The sequence below is a fragment of the Salmo trutta genome, chromosome 1 (genome assembly GCF_901001165.1).
Source record: "Salmo trutta chromosome 1, fSalTru1.1, whole genome shotgun sequence".
Taxonomy (NCBI): Eukaryota; Metazoa; Chordata; class Actinopteri; order Salmoniformes; family Salmonidae; genus Salmo; species Salmo trutta.
In genome coordinates, this window is record NC_042957.1 from 32426920 (window position 1) to 32440027 (window position 13108).

Consider the following 13108-nt stretch of genomic DNA (forward strand, 5'->3'; position numbering starts at 1 on the left):
GTACATTCCTAATGAAAATGATGTACTTTTTACTCCATACGTTTTCCCTGGCACCTAAAAGTACTTGTTACACTTGAAATGGTTAGCATGACAGGAAAATGGTCTAATTCACTCACTTATCAAGAGAACATCGCTGGTCATCTACTGCCTCTGATCTGGCGGACTCACTAAACACATGCTCCGTTTGTAAAAGATGTCTGAGTGTTGGAGCGTGCCCCTGGCTATCCGTCCTTTTTTTCTTTTAAATGTCGCCGTCTGGTTTGCTTAATGTAAGGAATTTGAAATGATTTATACTTTTACTTTCGACACTTAAGTATATTTGAGCAATTACATTGACTTTTTATACTTAAGTATATTTAAAACCAAATACTTTTAGACTTTTACTCAAGTAGTACTTTACTGGGTGACTTTCACTTTTACTTGAGTCATTTTCTATTAAGGTATGACAATTGTGTACTTTTTCCATTGAGTATATTCCCTTTTCCAACCCTCATCCTCAAACCCTTACTTCGAGAGATGAGAGACAAAGAGAGAGAAAGATTTCCCTCAGATTACACAGATCCACAAAGAATTCGAAAACAAACCCAATTTTGATAAACTCCTATATCTACTGGGTGAAATACCACCGTGTGCTATCACAGCAGCACGATGTGTGACCTGTTGCCACGAGAAAAGGGCAACCAGTGAAGAACAAACAGCATTGTAATTACAACCCATATTTATGTTTATTTATTTTCCCTTTTGTACTTTAACTATTTGCAAATCGTTACAATACTGTATATAGACATAATATGACATTTGAAATGTCTTTATTCTTTTGGAACTTCTGTGAGTGTAATGTTTACTGTTACTTTTTATTGTTTATTTCACTTTTGTTTATTATCTACTTCACTTGCTTTGGCAATGTGAACATATGTTTCCCATGCCAATAAAGCCCTTAAATTGAAATTGAATTGAGGGAGAGAGAGAGCGAGCGAGATAGCGAGCGAGCGAGAGAAAGACGGGGTCAAATAGGCCTATTGGTATTTTTTTATCTAGGCTAAGGAAATGTAAGGCTGATAAAAAATATGTGTTGTCTTGTACATAAATAAAAGCTTTTACCATCATATTACCCAAAAGAGGTCCAACTTGGCCAAAGAGGACTAGACTGTAACATTTCCTAAAATCAGACTTTATGCCTTATGTCTAAGAACAGAATCTGCAAAGAATGTATTGGTCACAAAGCTTGCACATGATCTTTTTCTACGAGCCGTGAGTGGATAATTCCTCTATCAGTCTAGTTTAGTGACATCGGTTGTGTTACAGTCCCCGCCCAGCAGCTGCTGATGCTATTTGAGTGAGAGACGGCAGTTTCTTGTACATTAACCTAAAGTAGCAGGGGGTTTCGCGTCGTCAATGGGAAGCACACGACACGGTGGAAAAGCGAATACTGTCTAGCTAACTTCCATTTACAACATGGGTTCCACGTCGATTCCGTGTTTGTGGATTACATTTTGCATTCATTTATGTTGTTTTATGGACACTGGAAAAGCACAGAATGCGAAAGAAGGTATGTAATAAAGTTTGATACCCTCTCATCATCCAGGGTACATCCCGAAAACTGATCGGCAATGGCGCGAAGTGATATCCAAAGACAGCGCACATCCTGACATTCTGTCGCTTGCGCACGAACGATCATTCCTGTATTTGTGAAATCTGTAAAATGCAATATGTCATGACATTAGTTCAGTGACTTACAGTGTTGTTACTCAGTAGATTGCATTGTAGTCTCTGTGCGCATTCACACCGTTTGTGTGACAAACTGTCCGTTGTAGGCTATTTTAGCAGGCTTTTACGCATGGCACCCAATCAAAAATAAGGCTCCGTATGGACGATGGTTACATTTTAGTTTTCAAGGCTACAAGTCTACATTTAGGAAGACTGTCATGCCACTCAGTGTCATATCATACATACATTATGACTAGGAATTAACTTCCATGATCGTTGGATAGGCTAATTACTATCGCATTAGACACCATACATATGGTACACAGTAAACCTCCTTGTCATTACAGGAGTTCATATTTGAAATACCTTAAATAAATCTGTTTTTCTACAAACTGGGATGCTCAGAGCGCGCAAGGAAAGTCTATCACATACACAGAGCGATAGAAAGGAAGATCACTATGAACTGTCGAAATCTAAAGAAATACGCGTGTTAATAAATAAATACAATCGGAAGGAGATAAATAAGATTATAATGGCACCAAGCTGTTGACCTTCACTTATACGGGGATTGTTGTGTTCGTAAACACACTGTATTGATTCTGACATAGTCTACTGGAGTGTCCGTCTGAAGTTTGAAATTGGCTGTGTAAATTGTTTTTTTATTTTAAAAAGCATATAGGGCTATATAAATATGGTCGTATGTCTGATCAATATATTTAACAGATATTAAGCATATAATAACGCCGTTATCAAACATACTCTCTCACGGCCCTGCGTTCTAGGGAGACAAATCGGCAGTGCGCTCTCAGGCTGTATTCGGTGAATGGTTCGGCCGTGACTACCCGCTAATAATCTATTGAATGCCTATAGCGGATATATTTTACAAGTGATACTTTACACCAAATTCATGTCGCCGTTGGTTGACTACATCTGAACTGTTTTGGGATAATTTTCCTGTTGTTAGTACGCCTGTCGCCCGGGCACAGGAAGGACTCATGCGTTGCTTTTTAATGTGCTAGATTTACGTATAGAGGCAGGTGTTCTCGTCTAACCTTATTGCACCAGCATGCATGCATACTTAAAAGACACAGAGATCGATTTGAATTGTTTTGCTATTTTACCTAATGTTATGTGGTTTGCAGGCTACATGGAACACAAAGTTCTCACACACAACACTTACTTTTTAGATAAATAAAGATACAAGTTGTCCAAAGTCTATAGGAAGGGACATGTGTTTATCCAGTGTTTGGTGCTGCAATGTCTTGAATATATAGCAGTATTCTCATGCAGTGTCATTTAGGTGAAAGGTATTGCCATCAATGCCCGTCTGCTCAGCCTGTAATTGTTCATTTTAATAGCTGGCTGCAGAAAGTGGGTCATACGTCTACTCATCTAGCCGCAAAGTAGACTTGTATAGATTATTAGTAATATTCAGCGAACAGACAGTGAAAACATTCAGAGATTTAATCGCCTGCTCTACCATTTTATTTCCTGTCGCTAGTGATTCTGTTGGATTCCAAGGCGCAGCAGACAGAGCTGGAGTGGATATCCTATCCTCCTAGTGGGGTAAGTGGGACGGACATTAACTAGCCTACACACTTCTGAGAACATTAACATAAAATACTTAAATCAACCCTATTATTTTCACCGTTATTATGCTCCATATGGAAGTCCTTTCCCACCACAAATAATAAATACATCTGACTACGAGTCATGAGATAGTAAGTCATTATTATGAGATAGTATGTTATTATTATGAGATAGTAAGTCATAATTATGAGATAGCAAGTCATTATGAGATAGTAAGTCATAATTATGAGATAGTAAGTCATTATTATGAGATATGTAAATCATTATAATGATATGCATTTAGGCGATCTGTATTACACGAATCCGATGTGCACTTTACATCAGGCCCTCCGCAACTTTCAAGGACAACCTTACGTATGTCCTAAAGTCAATCACACATTGCGTGTGTGTGTGTGTGTGTGTTTGTGTGAGAGAGAGAGAGAGAGAGAGAGAGAGAGAGAGAGAGTTTGTGGTGATATTGTTCCATATTAATGTATTGAAACGTTTTTTTTATGCGAGTTGGTGCCTCAATTAAAGAGGCAATCTGGCATTGGTACATCCATTTTTTGACTTTTAAATGATTAATATACTGTATAGCCATTTATTATTGAGGAATGTAACTTAGAAATGCATGAGCAACGTTCTTACCCCATCAGAACCCAAATATATGCTTATTTTACTCCATTGTTTGTAAACAATGTAATTGTAAACAAAAATGGTACAGCTTCAAAACATGGTTAAACTATCATGGATGGTCAGTGCTTGCTTCCATATGTGAGAGTCCTTGCGTCTATGTATGAGAGTGGTTACATTTCTCCTGCACCATTCCTCAGCTGTTTACCAAAAAAAGTGGCAGGGACTATGTTTTGTTTTTGTTTTTGTTTGAATTCCAAATTGCCCCTTTAAAATGGCGTGACAATAATCCAGACTTACTATCTCATAATTATGACTTACATATCTCAGAATTATGACTTATATATCTCAGAATCATGACTTATATATCTCAGAATTATGATTTATATATCTCATAATAATGACTTACTATCTAATAGTTATGACATACTATCTCATAACTCGTAGTCAGATTTTCTTTATTGGTGTCGGGAATGGGCTTTGTAGGACTACTAACGAGGAAAATATAGGGCTAATTGGAATGGGAAATTTCAACACGGTCCAGTATAATTATATCTGGCTGACTCATTACCATGCATATGTGCCTCTCGGTAATTGACAGCCATGCTATCCAGAGGCAAGCTTTTTCAAATTTCCACAGTGTCGGACTGAGTTCAACAAAGACCATTTGGGTGGGATGTTTGTTTATGTTAATTGATGTCAGTAGTAGCAGTCCTGAAAATCTATTGGATGGGTGGCATTTAAGTGAAGAGATATTCATTTTGTTTTTGATGTAGCCTAGGCCTCAAATCAACATTCCATAATAGCTTGTCCCTAAATATTTTTACATTTTCATAAATAAAAACATTTAAAAAATAAATACAAAATTCAGTAATGTGATTGGAAAGTCAGGTATGGAAGTAATCTCAATTGAGCCATCATTTGTTTTTATGCTCATTACGTATACTTACAGTGCCTTCAGAAAGTATTCACACCTCTTGACTTTTTCCACGTGATGTTGTCTTATAGCCTGAATTTGAAATTGATTAAATTGAGATTTTGTGTCACTGGCCAACACACAATAACTCATAATGTTAAAGTGATGTTTTTAGACATTTTTACAAATTAATTACGAATGGAAAGCTGAAATGTCTTCAGTCAATAAGTATTCAACCCCTTTGTTATGGCAAGCCTAAATAAGTTCAGGAGTAAAAATATTGCTTAATAAGTCACATAATAAGTTGCTTGGACTCACTCAATAAAAGTGTTTAACATGATTTTTGAATGACTACATCATCTCTGTACCCAAGACTTACAATTATCTGTAAGGTCCCTCAGTCGAGCATATTGAATATCCCTTTGAGCTTGGTGAAGTTATTAATTACACTTTGGATGGTGTATCAATACACCCAGTCACTACAAAGATACAGGTGCCTTTCCTAAGTCAGTTGCCAGAGAGGAAGGAAACATGCATCTTTTTTTGCAATAAGGCACTAAAGTAAAACTACAAAAAATGTGGCAAAGAAATTAAATGTTTGTCCTGAATACAAAGCTTTATGTTTGGGGCAAATCCAACGCAACCCATCACTGAGTACCACTATTCATATTTTCAAGCATGTGGGGGCTTCATCATGTTATGGGTATGCTTGTCATCGGCAAGGACTACCGAGTTTTTTTAGGATAAAAATAAATGGAATAGAACTAAGCACAGGCAAAATCCTAGACACACTGGGAGACAAATTCACCTTTCAGTGGGACAATATCCTAAAACCCAAGGCCAAATATACACGGGAGTTGCTTACCAAGATGACATTGACTTGAATCAGCTTGAAAATATATGGCAAGACTTTAAAATGGCTGTCTAGCAGTGATCACCAACCAACTTGACAGAGCTTGAATAATTAAAACAATTATATTTTACAATCAGGTGTGGAAAGCTCTTAGAGACTTACCCAGAAAGACCTACAGCTGTAATCACTGCCAATGGTGATTCTAACATGTATGTGACTGTGAATACTTATGTAAATGAGTTATTTCTGTATTTCATTTTCAATAAATTTGTAAACATTTCTAAAAACATGTTTTTACTTTGTCATTATGGGAATTGTGTGTAGATTTATTTTGTAAAACAACAAAATGTGGAATAAGTCAAGGGGTATGAATACTTTCTGAAGGCACTGTATTTACTCTGTTAATTTCTGTTAGTATTTCCAAATATTTCTTTGGGCCTGATTTCAGAGTAACAGTGATACGTTTATGGGTTATGTATAATAGTTGCAAACTCATTTCCAAATAGATTAAAAGCATAATGGATTACACATTTTTCAGAAAGTCCTCATTACTATGTATTACATACAAAGACACTGCGTTGAAACAATACTACAGTAGGACATAAAAACCGTCCGTCATTTACATCGTTGGGTTTTGATTTCGTTGCAAAAATATATCGCTGATAAGAGCCAATCAATATAAATTTACCAAACTTGTGCTCTGTTCTTTTTTAGTGGGAAGAGATCAGCGGGTTGGATGAAAACTACACCCCCATTCGCACATACCAGGTTTGTCAGGTCATGGAGCCGAATCAGAACAACTGGCTTCGGACTAGCTGGATAGAGAAGGGCGATGCCCAAAGGATTTTTGTGGAACTGAAGTTCACCTTGAGGGATTGTAACAGTCTACCCGGTGTGGTGGGCACGTGCAAGGAGACATTCAACTTGTATTATCAGGAAACCGATTCGGAAGTCGGCAGGAATATACGAGAGAACCAGTATGTGAAAATTGACACAATCGCAGCAGACGAGAGCTTCACCCAGGGGGACCTGGGAGAGAGGAAGATGAAGCTGAATACAGAAGTGCGCATCATTGGGCCGCTGTCCAGACGAGGGTTTTACCTGGCCTTCCAGGATGTAGGGGCATGCATCGCTCTGGTCTCTGTCAAAGTTTATTACAAGAAGTGCTGGTCCATCATTGAGAACCTGGCCACTTTCCCAGACACAGTGACGGGATCAGAGTTCTCCTCTCTGGTCGAGGTCGAGGGCATGTGTGTCAGTGACGCCGAGGAGGAGGCCGACAACTCTCCCAAGATGCACTGCAGCGCAGAGGGGGAATGGCTGGTGCCTATAGGGAAATGTATATGCAAAGCGGGATTTCATCAGAAGGGCGATGCATGTGAACGTGAGTACAGTTATAGTATTGTAACCTCGCTGTATATATTCTCTCTATACTCAGTTTTCATTAGTGGCATAACTTTTTCCATCCTCTGAAAAAATGTCAGTTTGCAATATTGAGAAATATTACTGAACTCCAAACATTGTTTTAATTAGGGAAATATTAAACTTATTGGTAAGCAGAAAATGTGCCTCATTCAAATGTACATGTTTAGAATAGTTTTTTCCCTTTGAATCATTATCGCACAGAATCACCCATACCATGCCTAAGCACCAGAAAAAAATCTGTTGAGCATTTTAGTTTTTAATTATGCAAAGCATGCAAATTACAAGTTAGGCCACATTGAATAGTTGTGGTGGCAAATAAAATTAAAGCAGCTGATTTGAAGGCAATAATAATGATGGATAAAGTATGGAGGCCCAGAAATCCTCAGTGTTATAATTGGAATCCATGTTAATTGTTTGATTAGCGGGCTCTTAATTTATATCCGTGGTTCTGTTGACACTGGGATTAAATGATAACTTGCACTTCAGTTTAGCGCAATACTCCTCTGCAAGAGCACTTACCTCTATGGATGGCTACTGGCCAAGGCAATCACTTGCAGAACACACAGGTCTGAAGGAAGTCCATCCAATATTTCAGTATCCCTCTGCCCAATCCAAACGACCCTGACAGAAAGGGAAACAAATAGCCGCCATGCTGTGGCATTTAGGCCCCAGGATATTTATGAAGGGCCATAACAGGAAACGCAATTACAGTCAAGCTTGGCTGTGTTGTTTGGTCCTAGCACCAAGCCTCTGCAATTAGCATTAAAATGCTTTATGTCACTATAATTGCACAAAGGATTATTTTCAGTGGCCACCTGACTTGTAAGATAAAAATCACGTTGGATTAAAGGAGAACTGCTTAGGTCACATAGCTTAAGTGCCCTGTCTTGTCAGCCAAATTTCCCCCCCCCTCTCACAAGGTCCATCAAAGCAGCTTATGAGGGGTATTGACAAGTAATAATTAAAGGGAATGTTTCTCAGCACAAATTAGAAGTCCAAGTAGGCTAGCCACTTTCAGGCCACTACTGCCAAACATGGTCCTTCACCAGCGTGTTAGGCATATACCCTCTACCCTGTGAAGTGTACTTAGGTGATATTATCAGAAACAAAAATTGCCTCTTGAGTTATGTTCCCTCAAATGTGGTAGAGCTCGTTCAACACCCAGGAATCTTTTTTTTCTGGTGTTGTTTATGTTATTTTGGTAAGTAGCTGTGCAATTCTGCCCAGGGACAAAAGCTACATTAAAAAGCAATTTGGGCCATTTTCTGATTCACTTCCAAAGGAGCAAACAATGTAGCATATAGTATAAAAGCTTTGTCTAAAAAATGCCTGCTTATGCCTGCTCTTCTGCTTGTAAAGCATCGTGCACATGGTCTGCTTGAACTGAACTGTTGCCCATTCCAGGCAATGAACGGATCCAACAAAAAAACAAAAATTGTCCTTAACTTTATAAGAGATTTATTTCGATTGGGGCATGGTTGGCTATTGTATTATGGGGTAGTTAATCTAAATAAAATGAACATCATACTGCAGCATCAGCAGGTTCTCAGATATGTGGTGATATTAAACTGCCCATTCAGGGGTTTCCTCTGGAGCAAATCAAAGGGGAAAGTTTTCCATCGGTTGAACACCACTGCAATGGGGCCTAGAATGGAAGATGTTTTTGTCCTTTGTAACCACGACTAGCTTATCCTGCAGGCCATTGCCCTACAACAGTACAGCTAAAGTACTTGCGTTGGATTTCATACAGTCTTTACCCAGGCCTCTCTTTTAGCTTCCTGATCGGGATACTGCGCCTTGCTATATAGATCATAGATACACATTCCCTCATACAATTGCTCACTGTCCCATTTTCAATATCTACAGTATCCCCCAACTATAAAATGGCCGTCTGTGATATATCGAGGAGAAGGTTGAAGGAGGAGCAAGTGAGTTGAGCTGTCAGTCATGTCATTCGAGGACTCGCAGCCCCCCTCTGTGGATGCAGCGGCCTCCTCCAAAACGTGTTGTGATCCACTCATTCATCACCGTCACTGGAGAAGGGCTGCATGTCTTTCAGTCCTCTCCCTCCCTGTCTCTGTCTCTCTTTAACTCTTTGTGTGGCAATCTGCAGCACTATAAATGCCTGTCTTTCTCTCTCTCCCAGTGTTAGGAGATTCAGTGTTGTGGGTTTTGAAAAAGGCCCATTTGAAGTGTCCTACAGCGTGCGCAGGGTTTATTTGCATAGAAGTGTGTGGTGTTAAAATAGTAGGCATTCATTTTCAGGTTCTGTTCAGCAGTGGCCCACTCACTGAAATGGAGCCACTGAGTCATTTTGAGAAAGAGAGGGCCCTTGTGTTTTTTTCCTGATTTGTTCTCGAACCCCAGGAATGTATGTTTTCCAATTTTAACACATCATATAATTGTTCCTAAGCAACCAACTCCTGAGAGCTGAATAACTATTGACCTGTATGTTGTCCAATTTTAATACATAATCACATAATTATGTTGTTAAAGGACAATTCCACTACTTTATAACCAGTTATTATGATGTTAGTATAAATGCACAACTGTAAGATTTTATATACATTTTCTATAGTTTTTGTTAGTCATACTGCACAATTCCTTTAAAAAAAATGTTTTAATCATCGGCATTGCCCTCATATACAGTATACTACAATTCCCAGAGTGCATTTCACCTCCGAAGATGCAATGCTCCGCCAATCTTCAGTTAGTTTAGTTTGCTAGCAAACCCAGACGAAACTTATGTCATAAGTTATGAGTCCATTTCACTTTACTTTTGGGTTGTAAATATATTATAATGTTTGCATGAATATCATGCTAAATATATGTTCATGACATTGTCACCAATAAATTGCATTACACTCAAAAATAATTCGAATTTAGATTCTAATGATTGCTAACCCTAAGTTACCGTGTCTGATAGTTAGCTAACCCGACTGCTATATCAGAAATAATAGTGTTTGCAACAATTACAGCCAAGTTTAATCTTAGTGACTGTCTTAAACAACAGTCAAAAAACATGCAGGCGTGTTATGAAATGTACAGGCACATCACTACGGAATCGTAGTCCCTCATCAATTTGTAAGTCGCTCTGGATAAGAGCGTCTGCTAAATGACTTAAATGTAAATGTAAATGTAAATGCTTGAACCTGTATCTTTGGTGCTAATATTAGCAATGCTAGCTAGCTACATAGCTAACCCTGCTGCATCTGAAATAAAGTGTTTAAAAAAAGAAGCCAAATACAACCTTAAGAACTGTCCAAGCAACCATCCAACAACACTGAAGACCTATTGGAACTAATAAAAAAAGTTAACAAGTAATTTGATACGAAAATATGTTCCTTGCAATTAGTGATCCTTGAGATGTGCCTACCCCATTGAAGTTGACATTTAAAATGGTTAAGTTAAGGGTTAAGGTTAGGGTAAGGATAGGGGTTAAGGTTAGGGTTCATGGTAGTGACGTCCCAATGATCCCGGATAGCAGTAACCATAAAAATATATGTCCACGCAACTTCATCAGGGATGGTGGGAGTGGTTTTGCAGAATGGAATCATGGGACTTTGAGCCTTGAACAACAGAAGTATATTGGAGTAAGCTGGCTGAAAATGTCATTAGATGTTTGAGCGTCTGTTTGAAATATTCCCAGATGTTATTAGACAACCAGAGCAACATATAGCAGGGAGTTCCACCATGATCAAAAAACTACAGATTTTATTCGTCATCTCAGGGATCCTCCTCATCACTAAAGAGTCAATATACATGAAATCATGATATACACTAAAACTGTGTAGGACATTGCTAAATACTTCATTATAGCAACCCAAATGTTAAAAGTGTCGGAGTTGCCCTTTTTAGCAACCTATCCTGAAAACGGATTAACTATTGACCTGCTCAACTATTTCTCCAGTGTGAAAGGCCTGGTACCTCAAGTAAACAGATAAAAACACAACCTTATCCCAGCGCTATCGCTACATGCTAACAAGAGAATTAATGAAAGGATTTAGCATCCTGCAGACACCGATGGCATCCATCTTGGGGTGTCAGGAAGTCAGACAGGAGGAAGTCAGACAGGAGTTAGTCTGGGGCTGATTGATGGGCCGAGGCCCCTGAGGGAAGGACCTAGCTGTGTTGGGGTTGACCACAGAAGCCAAGGTGTGTCTGTGTGGAGGGGAGAGAGGCCCCAGCCCAGCTCCAGGCCCAGGCAACTACTTAGCATTTCAAAGGAAGCCAGGAGTCAGGGGACCTCATGCATCTTGACGCTCCTCCTGATTGATAAGGTGTGAATTTAATGCTCCAAATGGCTGTCCTTTTGTAACCGCTACCAAGCTTAATTATGCAAATAACGGCACACAAGGAATCCCCAGGAGACGCAACTGGATTTAAATCACTCAAGATTGAAATAATTTGGTGATAGATTGTGTTTAGTCTTGTCACCGCCAGTGTTGGCTAAGTTCCTGTAAATAGCTGCATTCTTTCACAGCTTCAGGGTTGTTCCAGTTTTTTTTGTTTGACCTGGCAGGTAGCACAGTGATATAGGCACAGATGTGCCATTGTATCTATTGCTTTTGAACACAAACATGGTCGACAGCTTACATCGAATCTGAAAACGAATTTGTTTTGTATTTTGGGGCGGATTCATCTAAATAGTATGTAGGCTTATACATGTTTACCAAGCTTGGGATATTATTGTTCATTTTGATGGAGATTGTAATGCTTGTTTTGTTAGTAGCTGGAGAGACACGTAGATAGTAAACACCCTCACCTATTTACACACCCCAAAATGTATAGTTACTGTGTAATAGAGCATGTGCCTATTTTGCACAAGGAGAACAAGTCACTGGGAAACAAAACCACTAGGCTTTCATGCTACAGAGCACTTCCAAGCACATTTTTAAGTCCTCCCTCTGCCTGCTCTGGGTGTAAGTGGGAAAAAGTGTGAGCTTATGTAATAAGTTATTGATTTTCCTCTTAAAGGAAGATTGAAGTGCAGAGCCACCAGTCTGCAGAGCTCCCAGAGGAGAGAGCCTCGCTGACAACAGACAAGGCCCTCCCTGACACACGGCTAGGTGCTAAGACCCCGGGCCCAGTCACATATCACTTTCACCCACAGGGACAGTACCACTAAATGGCACGACGTTGTCTTCTGACATCGTGTTCGCCTGTCCGATCGCATGCCTCCCAAGAGTCAGCGGCTGAGCAATTACAAAAAAAGACATCTGTGCCACAGTTTAGATAGCCAAAGAGAAGTAAAGCCCGCAATCTCAAGAGGTATAGAACTGGGGATCGATGGAGGTGTCTGAACCTGTTAGTGCAAGTGGAGATGAGGACTGCTGAGGCACGGGGAAGGGGCTATTGTTGTGCGGAGAGAGGGAGCCGGAGAGGTGACTCTTTTGATGACCAAGGGTCATCTGCTGCGATCATCCATCTTCCATCTTGGCAGTGTCCTGTCATCCAGGGCGCTCACGTTACTAAGCGCAAGAGGCAGGCCTCCATTGTCCAGCCCGTCCTTGTTTGTAGCCGTGTGTAAAGGAAGTTAATATTCCCTGACCTTATGCATAGCCAATGAGAGACCCCGGTGTCACATTGGAAATAACACAATCTGACACAAAATAGCAAAGGTCTCCATTTTAGGGTCAACAATGTCTACCCACATACCTCTCCTCGTTGTCTTTGTTTGCTTCAAAACAGAGAATGTTTACTAGGCTTCTGTCTATTCATGAAATTCAACTTGGGTCTCTAATTTGGCCTGACAGCTCTTATTTAGTGACACATCTATAGATGATTAATGTGTGTCAGTTAGTTACTCTCCATTTTGAACTAGCATGACTCAAAGTGTGCTTACTAGAGGGATAATATATTTGATTTTGCCCCATTTGATTAACAGTTATTCAGCGAAGGGGTTAAATAAATGTAATCTATTATTAGTGTCTTCTGGACACGTTGGTGTGTCCCGACAAGTTTTAAGCGGTTTATGTTTTACTCTCTGATTTCTAATCATATGT

General features: G+C 39.5%; 1 protein-coding gene across 5 annotated transcripts in view; it reads left to right on the top strand.

The window, feature by feature from the left end:
- Positions 1–1341: 1341 nt before the first annotated feature.
- LOC115194258 (ephrin type-A receptor 7) overlaps positions 1342–13108 on the top strand; it is a 73169-nt gene continuing 61402 nt past the window's right edge. For all 5 annotated transcript variants that reach the window (XM_029753794.1, XM_029753827.1, XM_029753816.1 and 2 more), the window contains exons 1-3: positions 1342–1549; positions 3209–3273; positions 6393–7062. In XM_029753794.1, coding sequence (XP_029609654.1) covers positions 1456–1549; positions 3209–3273; positions 6393–7062 — 829 coding nt within the window. In that variant the 5' untranslated portion in view covers positions 1342–1455. The remainder of the gene's footprint in view (positions 1550–3208; positions 3274–6392; positions 7063–13108) is intronic.